This window comes from Panthera onca, chromosome C1 (assembly GCF_046562875.1).
Source record: "Panthera onca isolate mPanOnc1 chromosome C1, mPanOnc1 haplotype 2, whole genome shotgun sequence".
NCBI lineage: Eukaryota > Metazoa > Chordata > Mammalia > Carnivora > Felidae > Panthera > Panthera onca.
In genome coordinates, this window is record NC_138346.1 from 54,409,423 (window position 1) to 54,430,799 (window position 21,377).

General features: G+C 37.0%; 1 protein-coding gene across 9 annotated transcripts in view; it reads left to right on the plus strand.

The window, feature by feature from the left end:
• Positions 1 to 21,377, plus strand: part of ZNF385B (zinc finger protein 385B) — a 401,094-nt gene that overhangs the window by 362,358 nt on the left and 17,359 nt on the right. For all 9 annotated transcript variants that reach the window (XM_078451131.2, XM_078451132.2, XM_078451129.2 and 6 more), the window contains one exon: positions 7,452 to 7,614. In XM_078451131.2, the coding sequence (XP_078307257.2) occupies positions 7,452 to 7,614 (163 nt within the window). The remainder of the gene's footprint in view (positions 1 to 7,451; positions 7,615 to 21,377) is intronic.

Genomic DNA, 21,377 nt, shown 5'->3' on the forward strand with positions numbered 1-21,377 from the left:
TCACTGCACTTTCAAAGTTACTTTGCCACTTTTGTCTACTTTACAGATATTATATATCAAATATAAGGAGACACAATGCAAATTCTAATTTTAGATTTATTTTGTATCATTTATGTAAATTTCCTTAATATGGGAATGGAAGTAAATGTAATACCTTCTAGACTGATTAAAAATTAATGTGTGGAAGCCTGGGAGCCTAATTTAAAAGACCATCAGAAGACTTGAATTAGTTAGCTATAGACTCACAGCTTTAATGTGTAGACCTGAATTATACTGCATTACTTATCATTGAGTACCAAAAATCACTCTTATAAAGCACATAATGGCAATCCGTTTCCCCACTGAAAGATAGCAGCACTTTCAAACATATTAGATACTTAGAATGTAACTGTGAAATCACTGTAAATTCTGAATTGCCCTTCTTTATATTTCAAGGTAGCTGAGAATGAGCAACTAAAATTTCCCAGTTTAATATAAGATGTGAAGATAATTTGGGAGAGGTAGATAGTTTCCACTTTTGGGAAAATCATAAAATAAGTGACTCAAGAATATTAAGTAATTATTACCGAATCCTTAATGTTTTGTAGCATACTATAAAAATAAAAGACGGTATCCATGTGTTGCATAAAAACTCTAAGATTTAAAAGTTCTAACACATTAGGCCCCATATGCATAATTCTTTGAGAAAATTAGATATTTTTATAATTTATAAATGTTCTCATTATTTCATAGTCAAGATTATGTTGGTGTACAGAACACTAATTTTCCCATTTGGGGCATAATAACTTAGAGAATCTGGTTTATAAATGCATTCTATGTGGAGTTCATGATTAGCTCCCTTATGATTTGGGGGAGAAGTTAAGGGCATATTTTCCTGGGTTTTATTTACTTCATCTTGCCTCGATTGAACTGTAGAGCAAATACTAGGAGTTTACACATACATTTATTATTAAATTGACTCAAATATTGACCCCCAAGCCTAGACAACAAGATAAATATACCTTTCAAAATTGTAATGTAATATGAAATGGAGAGTAAGCAGTCTTATTTTCTTAGGGTAAGCATTTCAGATACTTTTTGCTTAATTCTTAACTAAATTCTCATGATGCTAAAGAAATTGTGACATTAAATAAATCTCATTTTCTTATCTGTTATTTATGTTGAAAGAAATTCTCATAAACCTTAGGTTGGTGGGGGAAAAATATTTTCAAACTACAATCTCTGTAATTTGTGATATTCATGAATAGAATTTGGAAATTAATATTCTGGAACAAACTTCATCTTGACACATATGTATGATTGAGTTATTTTTTAACTGTGGCCTAATTTGAAAAAAAAAAAACGGAAAGAATAAGGAGAAGAGAGCAGAATTCAATGAAATGAAATGATTTGGTTTCATCTTAAAGGATCTGGGGCTCAGATCACAGTTGACATGGTCAAGTTCATATAACTAACTGTCTCTTTAATGCCCTGCTTTACTCAACCCTAACTGGAAACGTATGGTATAGGTGAATATTCAGGAGAAGAATCTTAGATTGCTGGAAATCATCTAAAATTAATAATCCACCTATTGGGTGCCTAGGTCGTTCAGTCGATTAAGTGTCTGTCTCTTGATTTTGGCTCAGGTCATGATCTCACAGTCATGAGAAAGAGGCTTGCGTTGGACTCCACACTTGGCTGGGCATGGAGCCTGCTTGGAATTCTCTCTCTCCCTCTCCCTCTGCCCCTCCCCTGCTTGTGTATGCTCTCTCTAAATTAATTAATTAATTACTTAATTAAATTAATAATTCACCTTCACATAATTGAAATATAAAACTCACTGGAAAAATGATGCAAAATTTTCTTCACTTGGAACTCTGCAAAAAACAATTTTATTTTTTTAAAGCACTTTAAAAAAAAGACTTTTTGCTGTATTCTCAATGATTTTAAACTCAAACTGCAGTGTTTTTCTAGTTCATTATGTAAATTCTGTCATAGTTGTTAGGTCCATTTATAGCTTCTCCATGTTTCAATATGTAAAGTAATTCCACCAGTGAATCATGTACCAGAAACATGAGCTTTGAGACTTTTAGCTGACTAATAGGCTACATTTGAAAAATTAACTTGATAACTTAAAGCCCACTAAAGAAAGAAATGAGCTAATTTGCCTACATGGGAATGTTTTGATAACGTGAACAAATATATGTGTAAAGCTCATGTTGTCAAATATTGGCATTTTAAAACAGCAGCAACCCAAGAACTCCACTTTTGTCTAATGGTATTTGATAGAATCTAAATTGAGCCCAAAGAGAATTAGCAGTCCAGAATGCACATCATTTCTTCCTAGAGAACCATGTCTTTTCTCTTTAGCAATATAGAAATATTTGGAGTTGATGGTTTTCTGGTTTTTTTGTTTTGTTTTGTTTTGTTTTGTTTTTTTACATATGTACTCTAAAGCCATTGAATATGAAACGCTATGGCCGGAACTCTGGCCATGCAGGAATCCAGAGCGCACCATTCACTCATTCCTGGAGTTACACAGTGTGGCGACTATGCACAGATTGTAGCAACCTGGAGTGTTTCACTTAGCTATAAATTAGAAATTAGCAAGGACATTATGTCTTTGTAAGCTAAAAAGCTCATATTGGTTATAATTTTGTCTGGACTTTGTTTTCAATAGATCCCAATAGATTGAGGATTGAATGAAGTAAATATCAAAGCCAGTAGTATGTCATTACTGATAGTGTAAGCCTTACAATTGCAAATACCAGCAGAAAGATTTACTAGCAATCTTTGGATTAAGTAAGCCTTGCTCTTGGGTGCATTTTATGTTTCATATGCTGTAGCTTTGTCTCTGAAAGTGTGTGATTTTGTCAATGCAACAATATGCAAAAAGCCTTTTAATAGTTAAAAATAGTCTGTGTTAAAGATTTAAATAATGATTTAGCTATTTATTAGTCTTTAGTTTGTTTCTTAATATGTTTAGCTGTAGTATTTTAAGTGCCATGCTTTTATCTCAAACAATTATTAAAGCTTCGATATAAATAATTTAGTTGTTTTAATATAGGATTATAGTTTGGAGCAGAGGATAAAATCTGTGATGCAAAAGCATCATCTTACTTTATAACCATTTTCTCTACAAGATGCCTATGAAAAGAACATTTGTTGTTTTAATTGTAGAACACTATTATACATTTTCTGCTTTACAGGGGATAATAATTTTCAGAGTAGCACCATGTGACCCTCTTTCCCTGTTGTGCCCCTCCACATCACCACTTCAGAACCCCACCCCCAGAGCAGGCCCCAGCTGGAATGTCCCTTTGTCATGAAGCCTCCGTGATCGCCTCCAAACCAAAGAGATTTGGCCCTTCTCTAACTCCTATTCCTCTTTGTTGCTCTTTACACCCCACTTTACAATTCCACTCTCTGCTTTGAGTTGTAGTTATTTGCAAGCCTTTCTTTTCCTTCCAACCACTCTTGTGAGTAGGGGTCTTTATTTTTAATCTTTCTCAATGTCTAGCACGTAGCAGGTACTAAATAGTTTTTTGTGCAACAGTAATAATGTTTTCCCATTTTAATGTAGCCCATTTTTATGGTAGTTCATCTGACCTCTTTCTTATTTGGCCTTTTAGTGTATAGAGTTTTTCTGAAAAGTAACTGACCTCTTCTATTTCCCATGTAGCACTGCTTAACACACTGAAATCTAAGGTCTCAGAAAAATAGGCACCAATAGTTTTACTGATGCAATTTATTTAATGAAGGAAAGAGTTCTCATTAGTTTTCAAAAAGCAACCGGATGGGACTTATTGGTAAATAAATAGTTGAGGACTTTGTTCTTCCCCACTTTGTAAGTTTGTCTTTGGACTGTCCTTTCTATACAAAATGAGCACAGTTTAATGTCATGTTTCAAGATCCAAGGCACCTCTCTGAAGTCCAAATTAGGAATAAGGTAAAAATCAGAAATGGGAGTGCAGTGGATTTTAGAAATTTTTAGTGTTATGTTTTTTATTTTTGAAGCAATGCATTATCTCTGTCTTTAACTTTTTTGTTTGGACCAGTGGGGTCCACTGGGGAGGAGAGATGTAGAGATTTGGGGAAAACAAAAGGCTTTAGTAACAAAAATGGAGATAAACAGAAGAGAAAATTTCAGGATGTCATTTCTTGTCGAAGCTATTCCTCTGCCGGTAGATGGTCAGGTTGCTACTGGGGTGACCTGTGAGAGAAAGACCTAGATACTGATGAATTCTTATGTGGAAGTCAGTATGGTGGTTTAGGCGACTTTTGAATTCTGACAATTCTTGGCAAGAGGTTTCTTTGATCATTGCCAGTTAGGGGCATGGTAGCACTTTTGGCGGGGAAGCAGAAAGCAAGCCATTAGAGCTAGACAAATACATGTCTGCTGTTTAGTCACTGAGGTGTAAAGTAAGTCAGTTTGGTCAACCAGGTCTCTTAGAAGTGATACAAGAACGATTGTTGATTGGGCTTGATTGTGTTGCCTAGTTCATGGGTTTTCTGGCTCTTGTCCTTGTTTCTTTCGTTCCTCAACTAAGGAGAGTCCTAGATAATGAAGTCAGGTTAATCGTGTTACTATTTAACAGTGTCTCAGTTTCACTTGAAGATTTGCCCAGGATTTAGAAGCTGTTGACACTGCCCCAGACACAGTACTGAGGATAGCAAAGTTCTAGTACCAAGAATACCACACAGGAGTTGGAAAGATGCAAATGTGAGGGAGTGATGCCTGCCACTATCTTTATTCCACAGTCCTTCCCAAATAACATTCAGTAGAAGCTAAGTTCCCTTGGTGCACTTCTCTCCATGCCCCAAAACTCAAAAGGGAAGTGGATCATGGCTATGGAGAGTTCTTTCCATCTTGGCATCCAGTGAGGCATCACTTAGCTGGATCTTTATCTCAAGTGCTAATTGATGCTGTTAACTTTCTGCAGTGATGCCAGGAAATTGTAATTGAGGAAATGACACTTTGCTTATCTTGTGCTAGGAGGTTTTATTTAGAGAACCGTACGTTTCGTTTCATTAGCCGAAGGGCACTAAAGTAACATCACACTATTTAGTATACTGGAAAGATGAGTTATTAGGTCTCCTGATACCATGTAGAAATTGTTATATACCTAAAAAGTAAGACTTTCTGAGCTCTTCAGCAGAAGGATCAGGCCTAAGGTACTATACTAGTATATTTTCCATGAATTAAGTAGTTTTTTCCTACTCATAGAAACTTCTATTAAGACATACTCTTTCACTGAGTCATTAAAAGCAGCATGCTTTTTTTGTAACTTTTCCCTTTTAATAAAATTATAATGTTAACTTAGTGTGAGTATGTGTACGTAAATGTGTGGGCAAATCATTAAATAGGGGTATCCAATGTAAGCATTCTACAGAATGCTTCTACACCTACCTGTATGCTTCTACACCTACCTGTATGGTGTACCTGAACGGCTTCTACACCTACCTGTATGACTTTTGACATGTTATTTAACTTCTCTGTGCCTAGTTTTCTGTTTGTAAAATGCTAATTGATAATGGTACCTACCTCACAGAGTATTATGAGGATTAAATGAGCCAATACACATAATACATTTAGAACTATGCTTGGCAGTGGTTCAGTAATATTAGTCATTATTATTATTACTTCATGTTATCAATTTTTAAATTTTTATTTGTATATTTTCTTAATTTATATCCAACCATCTATATCAACTAGACTTAACCGTTCTTAGTTCATAATACATAAAGAACTTATGTTGTACTTTTCTCCTTCCTTGGTATCGTTATTTTTTTCCAGCTTGACAGAGATCAACATGAGAAGTCCTTAAGCAAACCAACTATAGCAAACCAAGTCCTTAAGCAAACCAATATAAGTCAATACAAGGCTATTGACCTTGGGTGATCAGGGTTCAATGCTAAGAAAATCACTTACATATCTTTAGTTGAAATACAGAATTAAAACCTGGCTCCTTCTGTCCATTTTTACTCCCATCTCCCTACTTACACATGTGTGCACATTCACACATACGCACCCCATCTGTATTCAGCTTGCTGAGGAAAATGAGTGAAAACACTAGTGCAACCATCTTCAAACACATACATGTATAAGGAAAACTGACATTTTATAAAGTTTTTATTTTAGAAATTCTCTAATGAAAAGTCATTTTATGATAAGTTTATCATCTATTTCTCCTTTATAACTAAGCTAATATACTAGATAATATATGTTTTAATTTGTTTTTTTGTTGTTGTTGTTTGTTTGTTTGCTTCTGCCAAATGCATGTTTGTATTTTCAGGTTCTATTCAAAATGAAATTGAAGCAAATATACTTAGATTCTTTTGTTAATATGTTTATTAGTGCTAGATGCCCAAAATATAAAATCTGTGTTCTTTAGGCAGAGAGAGATTTTTCAAATGTCAACAAATTGACCAAATGTTTTCTTGTTTTACTCTAATCTGGTTTTTGTTTTTTAAAGATTTTTAGTACTCACTTGTCTTGATTTCTTCCTTTCGATCTAGTATTGAAGTCACAGTTCCACCTATACTTTGTGTATAAGTGAGTGAAACCCTAACTGCTTTGACTTCAGAATCTCATCTGAGATGAGAAACAAGGATTGTCCCTACCTCCTCTGTGGCTTAAATTATCTGTTCTTGAGGGGCGCCTGGGTGGCTCAGTCAGTTAAGTGACCAACTCTGCCTCAGGTCATGATCTTATGGTTCATGGGTTTAAGCCCTACATCAGGCTCTGTGCTGACAGCTCGGAGCCTGGAGCCTGCTTCAGATTCTGTGTCTCCCTCTCTCTCTGCCCCTACCCCACTAGTGCTTTGCATCTCTCTCTCTCTCTCTCTCTCTCTCTCTCTCTCAAAAATAAACATTAAAAATTAAAATAAATAAATAATAAATAAATAAAAATAAATTATCTGTTCTTGGAACTGGAATCATCAAAATGATGCATGAAGCACATGTAGATGACTCTAAAACGTAGCACCATTTCCACCCACCAGCAAGTTGCTTTGTCACGTCAGTTGCTCTCAGAGCAGAGCCCAGAAGAAAGTAGATACAGGGCAAACAGGCTTTTAGCTGAAGGGAAACAAAGTGGGATGTTTGTGGAAGGACATACCCAAAGCAGCTTGATGCCAGCTAAATGTTTGAAAAGTAACCCCAAAGGGAGTGTTGGGAGGGAACTGATGACAAAGCTCACCTTCATCACAATTGTGGCCTGGTGCTGTTGTCCGCTCACATAATGTCTGATTTTAAAAGACACAGGTCCTCTGTGCTATAGAGAAGGTTTCAATGTACGAAAACCCCTTAGATACTGGTTGGCCACTTCATGAAATGCCAAAACCGTAGTTGAGTGCTGAGTTGTAAATGTCCGTGGTGCCTATGAATGAATGTATATTTTCCTGCATGATCATCCATTGTGGTGTTTGTAAGTAGCAAAAAAAATGAGCCTGATTTGTTCTCCTTTGTAGAGCCAGGCCGAGGCCCACTACAAAGGAAGTAAACATGCCAAGAAGGTCAAAGCACTAGAGGCAACGAAAAATAAACCCAAAATGGTTTCTTCCAAGGACAGCGCAAAGGCTAATCCCAGCTGCTCCATCACTCCAATCACAGGCAACAGCTCTGACAAATCAGGTCAATGACACTTTTTGTTCTTTACATTCTTTGTGTTTCTCCTGGTCCCCTGCCCCAACCCTACACTCCTCCCCTCGGCAGTTGCATGTTACTCTCCATGATTTGTTTTTATGATATTAATATGTTTCCTTCACAAGAAGGGTTATGTGTTTGCACGGATTCTAGGCATTTGATATGTTACCATTCCATGTTGTTAAATATATACATTTAAGTATATATATGTGTGTGTGTAAATATATATATATGTATATATATGTATATGTATATATGCATGAAAATAAGCAGAGGCTACTTGGTCACAATGTGTTTAGACAAAAATCAAGAAATGGATCTAATCTAAAATACTGAGTTTATTACCTTTTTATTCACTTTATGTTTGGTTTTTGCTATAGCTATTTTCAGTGAAGGAATTCTTAAAGTTGTTTATTAATAGACATTTTTATATTCTTTTACCGCAGTAAAGGGGAGTGGAGGGGCAAAAAGGTGAAGTTTTCTGAGAGTGGCATTATTGAATGAATCTGGAAATGTGTTCAGTAATAAGAGATTTTGATTTTTGAAGATCTATGTAGAGTTCCCCTCATAGTTACATGAACTTGAGGATTTTAAGGGAGCTATTTAAAAGTTATGAATTGACTAACAGAACTTTACATAATTGGAAATGGGCTACTAGGAAATGCCTCCTAAGAAGAGTCTGTATTTCAGGGGTGCCTGGGTGGCTCAATCAGTTAAGCGTCTGACTTCTGCTCAGGTCATGATTTTGTGGTTCATGAGTTTGATCCCCACATTGGGCTCTGTGTTGACAGCTCAGAGCCCAGAGCCTACTCTGGATTCTGTGTCTCCCTCTCTCTCTGCCCCTACCCCGCTTGTGCTCTGTCTCTCTCTCTTTCTCTCAAAAGTAAATAAACATTAAAAAAAGTAAAAAGACGGGGTGCCTGGGTGGCTCAGTCGGTTAAGTGGCCGACTTCGGCTCAGGTCACGATCTCACGGTCCGTGAGTTCGAGCCCCGCGTCGGGCTCTGTGCTGACAGCTCAGAGCCTGGAGCCTGCTTCCAATTCTGTGTCTCCCTCTCTCTCTGCTCCTCCCCTGTTCATGCTCTGTCTCTCTCTGTCTCAAAAATAAATAAACGTTAAAAAAAAAAGTAAAAAAAAAAGTAAAAAGTTAAAAAAATAAGAGTCTGTATTTCATAGTCCAATGAATCAGCAGTTTTTCTGAGTAGATTCAAACTGAATGACTCAGAAAGAAGAGAAAAAAATCACTCTTCTAGCATGTATATCATGAAATTGGATGTTTAAAAGACTTTCACACACAACTGCCCTTCAGGGAGCAAGAAGGATAAGTAATCTCATTTCACTAACTGAGGAACAGTGTCTATGAAAGGAGACTAACAGATTATATCCCTTTCCCTTATGTTTGACTCTGTCTTCAGGGACCTCTCTGTTGGAAGCGCACGTGCACATGCATGCACACACACAAACACATACACAAACACACTTCTCTTCTGAATCTCTTCTGCTCTTCAAATCCTTGTAAAATTTGAGGGGAAGACTTAACAATGCTTTCCTGTGGCTGCTCAGGGCCTTTGGAGGAGAGCAAATCCACTACTATAAGAGGAACTTTCAGATAGCCTGGTCAGGCAAAAAGACTATTTAGGAAGAGACAATTATTGATCAGGTCCCAGGAATGCTGGTTCTAAGAGCTCTGCAGCCTAGGGTTGAGTTAACCCAAATTTGATAAGAAAACCTTTTTGTTCTTTGTGTGATGGAATCACTAAATCATGTTATCTGATGAACAGATAATACTAGATTATTACATCACACCTCTTCCCTTCTAAAGAATAAAGTCTTTTTTATGTATGTTATGTAATTAATCTTTCACCCAGGTCTATCAGATACTAGGATAAAGCATTATCCACAGTTTACGAAATAGCAAACTAAGGCAAAGTCCATATTGCAGCAGTTATTACTGGAGGTTACCCAGTGTTTGGAAGAACAGGATCCATCATCTCCTGACTTCTTGCCTCGTTTCATTTTCTACAAAATATTGTTGCCTCTATGAAACATACCCTGCCAAAGGTTTTATTACCTGAATTATGCTCTTGAAGCAAAGCAGAACTTATACACAAAATGATAAAACAATGTGAGCCCATTCTTTCAGCCTATTTTGTGTTGCAAGCTAATAGCACAGTTGGTAGGTGTTGTGAATGTTCCAGTATTGCTGTTGTGTATGCTCAGTGCTCCCCTTAGTTATATTATTACTTGGGAATTGGGTTTGTCTAGGGATAGTAGCAAAAGTATTGAGTGGAAAGAAAATGTTGAAAATAGAGAAGGATCAACAAAAGTAGAGAAGACAATTAAAAAGAGAAGGAAAAACGTGGAAGAAGAGGAAAGGAAGCATGAAAAAAAAAAGTCAAAGACTAAGATACACAGCCAAGGAAAAAGCAATGTGGAAATAGAAAATCCAAATACAGGGGCCTGGGTCACAATACCTACTCAGGGGCCTGAGTACCTTATACCTACAAGGTACCCAATGAACACATGTGAAAATTTAAACAATTCAAGGGACTTATTCCTACTGTCGAATACTAGTGACAGCTTAGTGAAAGAGACTTTCTAAGCACTTGTGTTTGCCTAGGGAGCATTAAGTACACACTAGGATCAAGTAGGAAAGATAACTGAGGTCTAGAAGAACCGTAGGGGGTGAGAGTAGGGAGAGAGCCACAGAATCTCTTCCTCAGTAGCTATGTGGTGGTCTCTGACCCTGCATCCTCTGCTTCCTCCGCCACTTCTCTATCCACTGCAAAGTACTTGTGGTCTAACAGCATTGGCCTCACTCACTGTGTCATTGTCCAGACTTGGACTAGAAGTAATGGTAACCAGTGACATTTTGGAGTTACCTCATTTTCCATGTTTCTGTACTCAAGATATGTGTAAATTATTTGGTAATTCATTGGTCAGCTTATTCAGATTACTTCTTCCTTTCCCTATGTTTTCTATAAATATTAACACTAATGAACTTATTTTATTTGTTCTGTCATATCCACAAAAGCAATACCAAAGTTGTTGAAAGGTGGCACTACTTAAAAATAAAGTGGGTTGTATTTGCTAAATAGATATTTGTTCTTCTGTCACCTTCAACTGAATATCGGTGTCTAAGCAAGAATTCCCACATGCATTTAGTAGAACTTTCAAGTTAGAAAATTAGAAACTTTGCCCAGCTGAGAAATCTGGTCTAAACAATATAATGTGTAATCTATTGCTAACTACCTATTTCTGAATCCTTAAAAAGCTCCCACAGCTTTGTCAGAGTCCTAGATTTTTCAGAAACTGGTTTTGATTCCATTTAAAACTCTGTTTTAGAAGAACAGAAGACTTGAAATCCAATCCTTCATAAATAGTCTACATGGAATGTAGAGAGGAAGAGGAAGGGAAAGGGCAGAGGAATAGCGACTATGACACTTAACTGACCAAAATGTTTTATTTGAGACAATGTTTTATTTGAGACAAATGTTTTATTTGTCTCTAAGAAATCAACCAAAACTTAGATTAAACAGTCACAGTGCAAAGTCATGGTTGACTGCCAATTCTTATGAGACCGAAGTTCCCTAGCGTTGGTCTTTCATTTCTGAATGAGGAGTTCCTATCAAGCAGACATGTGCAGTAGCTACAGAGAAAGTTCTTAGATATTTAAATCAAAAGTGAACGTGTTGGTTACTTGATGTCTCAGCCACCAGATTTCAAATATCCAGATGTTCACAGCATCCACGTGACTAGCTAATTCCATTTCCATTCTCACATTTTAGCATCAGTAACTTAGCAATAGAGGACAAATCATGTTCAATTGGCACAAATCTTGAGGGAGAGGAAATAGATATCAAGGAAAGGAACTCCTGGGAGTGGAGCATCCTGGGATTCACCAAACATCAGTCAAGGAAAAGTATTATTTCAGAGTACCTAACAGGGAGCATCGGACCAACAGATAACCTCTGTTTGTTCCTTAAAAGCACAGATTATTTATTCTAAGAAGCAGCCTAACGATCTTCCAAGAGTTAGAAAAGCTTTATTACTTGCTATTTTGGCACTTGGGACAACCTTTTTTTTGTTTGTTTATTTTATGATACATTTGGAGATATAATGTGGCTCATATTGTAGCTGGGTCTGTGCAATACAAGTAGATTTATTTTAACGGAGCTATCAGATATAAAAATTTCAGGGTATCATGGCAAGCTTTCTTTTTTTTCTCTCAGGTCAGTAAACAAAATGAGCTTAAGTTATAAGAGCGTTTATTTCACTTACTGTAAGAAGCTCTGACCACATGATTGAAAAAATTAAATATGTTTCATTAAAGGCAGTTAAAAATAGTTGTCCCATTCACATGTTAGAAGTTGAGGTAGAGTTAAATGTAAAATCCAAAGAAATGGCTTCCTGGTCTCCCAGGATCTATCCCAACTTTTAACGATGCATCAATGGGAGTTCAAAACATGGTAGGAGGGAGGAGAAATGTGCTTTAGGAGAATTAGGGTCAAAACACAGCAAGCATTAAGCAGCTTCAGGAAGATGACTGGGACGTATTAGCCAGACACTCGACCCAAATATCTCTCTGGAGTTCAAGTGTCATAATGCCATATGACAGTACACTTCCCTGTGCTAATATGCCCTGTACATCAAACTGAATGCTCTTTGTGACAGCATTTAACCCCTCGTAACAGGTTCAAAGAAAACCAGAGCCTTCAAAAAAACCCTATTTCTTGAAAATAATAAAATATTTTTATAATCAACCTAATGATAAAATATTGTGATAGTCAACCCTAATGGTCCATATGTCTAGTCTTTAGCACTAGATTTTTTTAATTAATTAGATATCAAGTGGGGAAAATCCGTTTCTAGTTCAAAGTATATAAAGCTATTTAGAGCTAAACAGCCTTTAATCAGTTGCTGTCTGAACAGATGAAAGCAGATGGAATGATTCAAAATGCTATAGATATATTTATGAATGCAATTAAGAGAAAAGATAATGAAACCAGCATGTTCTGGTTGAAATATAACAGTAGGAACACCTTAAATTCATTCAGTTTACAAAATCCAGTAACATACATTTTTGTATGACCCTCTCAGTAGCCCTGTGACTGTTAGGGCAGAAATTGGTATCCATATTTTATTCATTCATGCAACAAACTTCATGTCCATTTATTTATTCAAGAAATATTTACTATCTATACTAAATAATATTGCATATATGTATATCTGGCCAGATACTAGGGTGCAACAATGAACAGAAAGATATTTTCTTGCCCTCAAAGAGCTTCCAACTTACTGTGTTTTTTTAAATGTGTTAGATATTAGGGCTACAAAGGAAAATAATACATAGTTACCACCTTCAAGCTGCTCTCCAAAATATAGTAATGATGAGGACCATGGATCTAGGAAACATGAAATAGTTTGTGTGAGGTTGCATATCCCAATAGAGTCAGAACAGGAAGTCAGGGCTTCCTGTTCGATGCATATGCCATTACTCCCATTACTTCTAAACTTCTCTTACTTAGGAATAAATACAAGTATCCCAATGGGCCAAGTCAGAAACCACTAAACCACTTTTTTAAGAATTAGTGAGTAGGACCATACTTTAATTTTTTTCCCAAGTTTTATTTAAATTCCAACTACTTAACATGCAGTGCAGTATTAGTTTCAGGTGTAGAATCTAGTGATTCATCACCCACACACAATGCCCGGGTCTCATCAAAAGTGCCCTCCTTAGGGTTGATGGGGGGTGGGAGGGAGGGGAAGGTGGGTGATGGGTATTGAGGAGGTCACCTTTTGGGATGAGCACTGGATGTTTTATGGAAACCAATTTGACAATTTCATATTAAAAAAAAAATGCCCTCCTTAGTACCCAACACCTGTTTAACTCATCCCTTTATATATTATTTTTAAATTACTTGCTGACTATTGATATTTTTCAGTAAAATATATGGCGTTGAAAGAGCCATTAAGGCTTTGTTTTCTTAATAATCCTTAGTTCCTCTGCAGTATGTTGTCTGTAGCATTTAACTGTAATAGAACAAAGCTTTAGAGGTTACAGATCTTTTCCAGGGAAAGTTTGAATGAAAACACTCATTTCAGGTAACTGCCAAATGTTCTCAAAGCTCCAGTTTGACAATTATAGATTTTATGTGTCTAGAGCCAAATATACTCACTGAAATAGAGGTGGACACTGGGTAAGGCATCTCCAATATGGCAGAAACCTTGAACTGACCCCCAAAGGGTCCAGCTGGGTTGTCCTGAACACCGTCCACATTTTCAGTGGCATTCTGAATCGTTCCATCTAAAATATTCCCACTAGGAATAGGGAGATGGTTTTGTTTACCCTATACCCATGACCCTACCATGGGAACTGTGAGATGACAGTGTCAGAAAAGACAAAAGAAGGAAGGAAAGAGGACAGAATACCTCAGAACAGCTCATTTTAGTCTTCGGCATATTGTGCTTTTGCATTGGGGCAATTCCTCAAGTATGAACCCAAAGTAGTTATCAACTTACCTGCAAAGTCTGTAGTTTAGCTTTTTATGGTTACCCTATAGCTTTACAAAAGTGTATTTTCAGTTTCGTCGAAGAGTCTTTCTGCCGAGGATACAAATGGAGAGACCCTCGCCTCGTCATTTTTATGGGTTCCCCTGTGTGTTTCATAGTTTTTATGTGTTGTTACAAATGGGGCCAAGTTTTCCAAATGACAACTTCTCATTTCCTCTGACGGTCACAGGACTCCATCGATTAGCCAGCAAGGTCTTTGTAACTGCCTCCTCCCCCCTTTCTGTCTCTAGCAACAGGACCTTGTGCTGTTTAGTAGAAGAAAATGATAGTTTTCAGCTTTGACAGCATCTGTCATTTATAGACAAGTGCCATCATAAATTTGGCATACATCTATCCGAATCCAGGAGGCCGAGATTTAGTATCCCTCATAAAATAATAGATTAACTATATTTATGACAAACATCTTAAGTCTGAAATTCTGGGGTACAATCATGTAGAACATAAATTGAGTCCCATCTGTCTAAAGAGAACAGACCATTATACTAAGGCTCATATTTTCATGAAATGTACATATATCATTAAGACTTTCAAAGTCAATTTAAAAAATGAAACTGCCTCCATCTTTGCCCATGCACCTTGAATTTGACAACAGCATCCTGCCAGGCAAGGCTGCAGATTCTTAGAGAGTTAAGTGTTGTCATACTCTAGAAACTAACTTCTGAAACTTTTGAGCATTTTATATTGCTTCCAAATCATACTGAGCATTTATTGTTAGTTTCTCGACTTCTGAAAACTATTTCCTAACATTGCTCTAAGAAAGTGAAGCAAAAGTTGAGACTCACTTATGATTTACTGAAGCTCTATTAACCTATAATTTACTTGGGACATGTTATAAACAATTCCAAGAAGCAAAACCTCAGATATCTCCTTGTTAAGGCTTATATTACTATCAAAAACTTTTCTCATCTTTAGACATATCATTTTAACCGGTATTCATCTCTTTTGATTACACTTATTTACAACCCTTCTGCATTGACAAGATACTGGAACATAAGAGGATTTTGTGTGTACATTGAATAATTTTATAAATGCACCACCATAAATGCCCCTAAGATTTTAATGAAGGTTATTGCATCCATTTTATTACATTCCACTTTTTACTTCAGGAAAAATTCTCTTATAGTGAAATATTTTTTTGAGATTGGATGGATGATCAAATAGAATCACTCAATAAACATTTGTAGATTCTTTGTTCAGGGCACTGGTACTAGGCGCTTTGGGGGATTCTAGGCCCAGTTCTGATGGTACCACACTAATTTAGCTTTATAGTATAAAGCTTAAAGTGTTTTGCATAGAAACATTTATAAAGTATTTTCCACTTCCCTGACTTCTTTCTGCGAGAATCAGGTTTACTGTTGTGGAAACTGGCATGGCATCACACATTAATAGCTTGGTGTTCTCATTTTTATAGGCCAGCTCTATCAGAATAAAATATGCTGTGGTGGTAAAAATGGTCTGTAATCTGTGTTGTCCAATATGAGTGCCATGAGCCACATATAGCTATTCAGGACTTGAAATGTGGCTTGTGCTACTGAGAAGCTGAGTATTTAATTTTATTTAATTTTAAGTACTACACATGACTACTGAATTGGACAGCACATCTGTGGACCATGGTACTCTCTGCTGTTTTAACTAGCCATGACTCCAGAAAAGGCATTCAATTCTCCAAGCCTGTTTTCTCCTCTGTAAACTAGGAATAGTGCGCTCCCTGCATCACAGTGGTGTTTTGTGGATCAAATAAAGTGACTTTGAAAGAGCATTGCAAAATGTAAAGCATAATAAAAATGCCCATTGTTGATATTCTTAGTTTTGAGTTGTTGTTTTTTTTAACCTCTTGTGGAGTGGCCCCTTCCTGCTGCCATCAGTGAGAGGTGACAGGTGGCCCTTGTAGTGGTCAGCTATCATCATCTGCCATTATGCTGTACCTAATATAGTTGATTCTAGAGAGCCAGATCCAATCTTATTAGACTTACCTGCAAAAATAATTTTAACAGCAGTACTACTAATAATTAATGTGTAACTGAATGATTATTGTGTGTCTGATATTTACATGCTAAATGTTTTATGTATACTATCTTAATTAATAATACGGTCCTCTGATGGATACTAGAAAGTGAGACATAACAAGGGGAAATGATGGCTCAGAGTCATCCAGAGAGAAAATAGCTTCAAGCCAGATTCCCACCCAGGCAGCCTCTCAGATTCAATACCATGATATGCCACCTTTGAATAAAGGTCCATGAACTATAACTGCATGTGCTTTCTGAAGGCGATTTGAGATTTTTTTCCACTAAGTGATAATTCTAGAAGTCTGACACTTCAGAAAGGGGTGTTATTTCTATCCCCACCCTGTTTTACAGCTGGTTTTATTTTTGAAAAATCAAGTTTTGAGTGGCTTTGAATAAGGACATATTAACCACAGTATGATTTTTGCGTGCCATTTACATACCTTGCATGTGAGCTTGAACTCACACAGATTAGCTCCACTTCTCACTGACCAGCTAACCTTAACCAAATCATGTTCTCTGACCTGTTTCCCCACCTATAAGATGGGAGGGCTCATACCTACCTCCCAGAGTTTTGGGGATTAATGAACTAATAATGCCTGCTTCAGTGCCTATCATGTAACAGACACTCAATAAATGCTAGCCATAAAAAGCAACCATCGTTCAAAGAACTTTCCCAGCCCTGTCCTTTTGATTCTATGATCATTTCATGCCATGCTGCCATGCAACAGTGACCTGAACTTACATTTCTCTTTATGTGCTTATTTTATTATCTCATGGCAATTATTAACACTTGTGCTTTCCTTCCAGATATCAAGGCTTGATGAGCCTGACTCTCCCAGTGGGATATGTAAATATATAGGGAAGGTCCTTCTTGGTCTTCCTCACATTTTTATAAATGGAGGAAATGTCTTTCTACTCCTTCTCCCACAGGTTAATGTAGTTCATCCATCATGGCCACTGTGGCTCCGGGTACTTTGTCCTGCACATGGCAGTCACAGAGTTAGCATATATTAAATTAATACCATTAAAAAGAATTTAATGGGGAAGCTGTAACACCTTCCCTAGACTATGGACAGGGCAAGAAGACCCTGGTTAGCTCTTTTTCCTTCATCTTCAATAAGATGCATGCCCTACCTCCTAGGTCAACAAACTGCTCTATGCACAGTTACAGTGCTACAAGAAAGGACAACCCAACATACCTCCATTTGTTGAGAGAGAAACCTGGGTGCTCCCTGTGGAGAAGCAGCCCTGTCTGGAGACAGGATTGGCTACTGAGGAGGAGAGGGGTGGTGTAATCAGAATAAGAAACACGCTCCTGCCTAACAAGTCCCTTCTGGCATTTATGTCAGTAAATGAGAAACTTGTCAGCTCATACATTTTGTTTCTGGCTTCTTGCAAAACATTTTCTTAGTGTGCAATTTTTTAATAATTTCTGTATGCGGGGCGCCTGGGTGGCTCAGTCAGTTGAGCAGCCGACTTCGGCTCAGGTCATGATCTCGCGGTCTGTGAGTTCGAGCCCCGTGTCGGGCTCTGTGCTGACAGCTCAGAGCCTGGAGCCTGTTTCAGATTCTGTGTCTCCCTCTCTCTAACCCTCCCCCATTCATGCTCTGTCTCTCTCTGTCTCAAAAATAAATAAACATTAAAAAAATAATAATAATAATAATAATAATAATTTCTGTATGCTATCAACTAGTTAGCCTCTACAAAATATGTGCTTTGTTTTCTTTCAAATATGAAATGACATAAATACTAGAATTTCTTGTCATAATAGAGATTATTTTATTCTTTGCTTTCAAATATTTAAACTTCCGTCAGAATTTTATGATAATTTTTATTCATTTGATTAGCCAAATGGTCATATTTAAGTTAAAACAATTTGCCTTTCCTAGGACAATATCTTTGTTCTTACTTCTCCATTAATAAATAAAATATTTTCACTTAATGGGAAATTAGGGTGCCACATTTTGAGTTAAGGAAAAGTTATTTATTTTATTCTTTTCAAGAAAAATTTTATCCAGTCTTTTGATTAATCCATAAGAATAATAATTAATAACTAGTAAAGTTTTTAAGTATTTTGAAAATTCATTAGTAGATGTTCTGTTTATGTTACTTATGGCATTTTAAATTGAGAAAACTCTTTTTTAAATTTTTTTAACTGTATTTATTTTGAGAGAGACAGAAATAGTGCGAGCAGGTAAGGGACAGAGGGAGAGGGAGAGAAATCTGAGGCAGGCTCTGTGTTGTCAGCTGCAGAGCCCAATCGCAGGGCTCAAACCCATGAATCTTGAGATCATGACCTGAGCCATAACCAAGAGTCGGATGTTCAACCAACTGAGTCACCCAGCACCCCAAATTGAGAAAACTCTTTTGGAAAGCAGCATCATAGAATAAGTCAAAAACCATGAAAACATTTATTCCATTCATTTAACCGTTAATTTCTCTTCCTACAATTTATGCCAAGGAAATAATTCTAAATACAAAGCAAGAAAAATAAAATGTTACATATGAAAATGCCTCCTGTAGCATTATTTGTATTAATGACAGGTGGAAGCAAAATGATCAGTAGAGGGAAGTTATTTCAGTAAAGTCCTTATACCCGATAAAATATGCAGCTTTACAGTAAGTAAAAGCAACATAAAAATGCATATAATACGCTAAATCAAAAAGTTAAAAAATATATTAAATCAAAAGTTACAAAATGGCCTGTCTATGTATGTGTTATTAAGCCCCCACTGCATGCTCTGTGTCGTACTAGGCACTGGGTATATGATGGTGGATTAGGCAGACTTGGGCCTTGCCATCATGACAGCATACTGTCTGGAAAGGTGAATACCGAACAAGTGATGACAAGCTTAATGAAAAGAGAGAGACGTTGATCTTGTCTGGGAAGGAAAGGAACACCTCGGCAGGGGATTTAAGCTCTCTTTGCCTGGTAAGAAAGATGTCGGCCCTGCAAACAGGGGCCCAGATCTGGGGGTGGAAGAGAAGAGGATTCTCATCAGAGGGACCGGTTCTCCATAGGACTTTAGCTGTGAAAGCCTATCTGGTTTAAATAATTGAACCAATGGAAGGACACTTGGGGACAGAGAAGGGAATTTAGGATGTTGGTTTAAAAAAAAAAAAAGTGATTGAAACGATAGCTAGAAACAGAAAGAAGGCAGAATGAAGTAATGGGCATAAACACAAAAGTTCTTAATCTCTTTTGGTACCATGGATACCTGTGGCCGACTAGCAGCCTAGTCTCAGAATGATGTTCATATTTGTTTTCGTTTTTTTTTTTTAAGTAATCTCTACGACCAACGTGGGGTTCGAACTTGTGACCCTGAGATCAGAGTCTCTTGCTCCACCCAACTGAGCCAGCCAGGTGCCCTTCAGAATAATGTTTTTAAGTCCATAAAATTAACTTGTACTTTTACAAAGGAAAGCAACTACAATAAATACAGTTGTCAAATGTTTGTTATGATATAGTAACATAGCAATAATGTGTTAAATAAGATCTAGCAACAGGTATAATATCTACCATAATTTTGAAGTAATGATGAGGCACAGTGTTTCAAGCTTTTTATGACAACTGTAATATCTGATGACAAGATCTTATTCCTATTGGTGGACATAGTCACAGGTACTGCTAAGACTGCTATAGTTTTTTGCCTTCGTTTATAATTGAAGAAAACGCTAAATTTTTATCAGAGATAAATGAAAATAAAGGTACATTTTCTTGCCACTCAAGTTCATGGATTCTGTGAATTCATGGGCCCCTTGGATGTCTATAGACTCCCTTGGTTAAAAACTCCTATTTAGGGGAGACTGGGTGGCTTAGTTTGTTAGGTGTCCAACTTCAGCTCAGGTCATGATCTCATGGTTCATGGATTTGAGCCCTATGTCGGGCTCTGTGCTGACAGCTCAGATTCTGGAGCCTGCTTCAGATTCTGTGTCTCCCTCTCTCTCTGCCCCTCCCCTCTTCACATTCTGTGTCCCTCTCTCTCTCAAAAATGAATACACATTAAAAAAATCATTTAAAAAAATCCTCCTATTTAGTGTGAGAGGCTATGGGTTTTTTTTTCCTCTATTTCTAAATACTGTGTTATTTGCACAATAACTTCCAATGATTTGATGAGTTTATATATCTCAGGGCACAGGTCAGATGGGAAAGAAACTTTTAGCCATAAGTCCCCATGTCACAGTATTCCCAAGGGATCTAGATGATGAGAAACTCTAGACAAGCCCCTTTGGGCACTCAGGCCTCTGGAATTAACATCACTTTTTAGAGGAGACTTTCTGTGGTCAACAGACTTTCTCCTGAGACCCATAGACCTTAAATATAAAGCTACCTTTGACAATTTCATAATAAAGCAGATTGAATTTAGGCACAAATGCTAGACTCAAAATGTGAAAGTATGATTGGCTTTTAGCACTATATTTTTTAAGAGGATTGGTAGCTTTTTTACACCTGAGAAGTCCAGCTCCTGAATGTCTGCAGTCTCCTTAGGACAGGCAGTACCCAGGTAGGTCCGTGAACAGTGACAGCCCGTACCTATCTCCATGGAGCAGCCTAAGGCGATGAGCTTGTTTGAAGAAAGTAATTTTTTTTTTGTATTTTCTCTATTAAATAAAGATACAATTTTTTAAATGAAGAAAGACTCCGTTTCCTCAGTCCCTCTCAAGCTGACCTTTCCATTGTCAGTGTGCACCCCACTCTACCTAGAGTTTCAAAGCTAACACCTAATCTCTGCATCTAGAAGGAAAGACGTGGGAGGAGCAGAATTCAAATGTTTTTCCTTATACCTTGTGAATCGATGTTTCCTCTGTAAAGGGCCATTCATTTAGAAGAAAAAGAACCTGCTCCTCATTCCACCTAGAAAATTAGTTTTTAATCTTATTCCTGGCTTTTGAATCATTATTGGACCTACTCCCTGGGGACTTGATTTGAGTGACAGGAGTTACTTATTCTGTTTTCCATAATAAAGCTGCCTCAGAAATAACTGTTTCACATCTCTCAGTGACAAATCGGAAAAGGGGCAATTTTTCAACGTGGAAAATTTGAAATATGATTTCTCTGTTGTACAAGTCAAATGCCTAGAAAACTACACAAAATAGGAGAAAGCTGTTCATTAGATTCAAACTCCAGCAAACCAGCCCTCTTTTGTGCTCCCTTAGGAGAGTGACACGT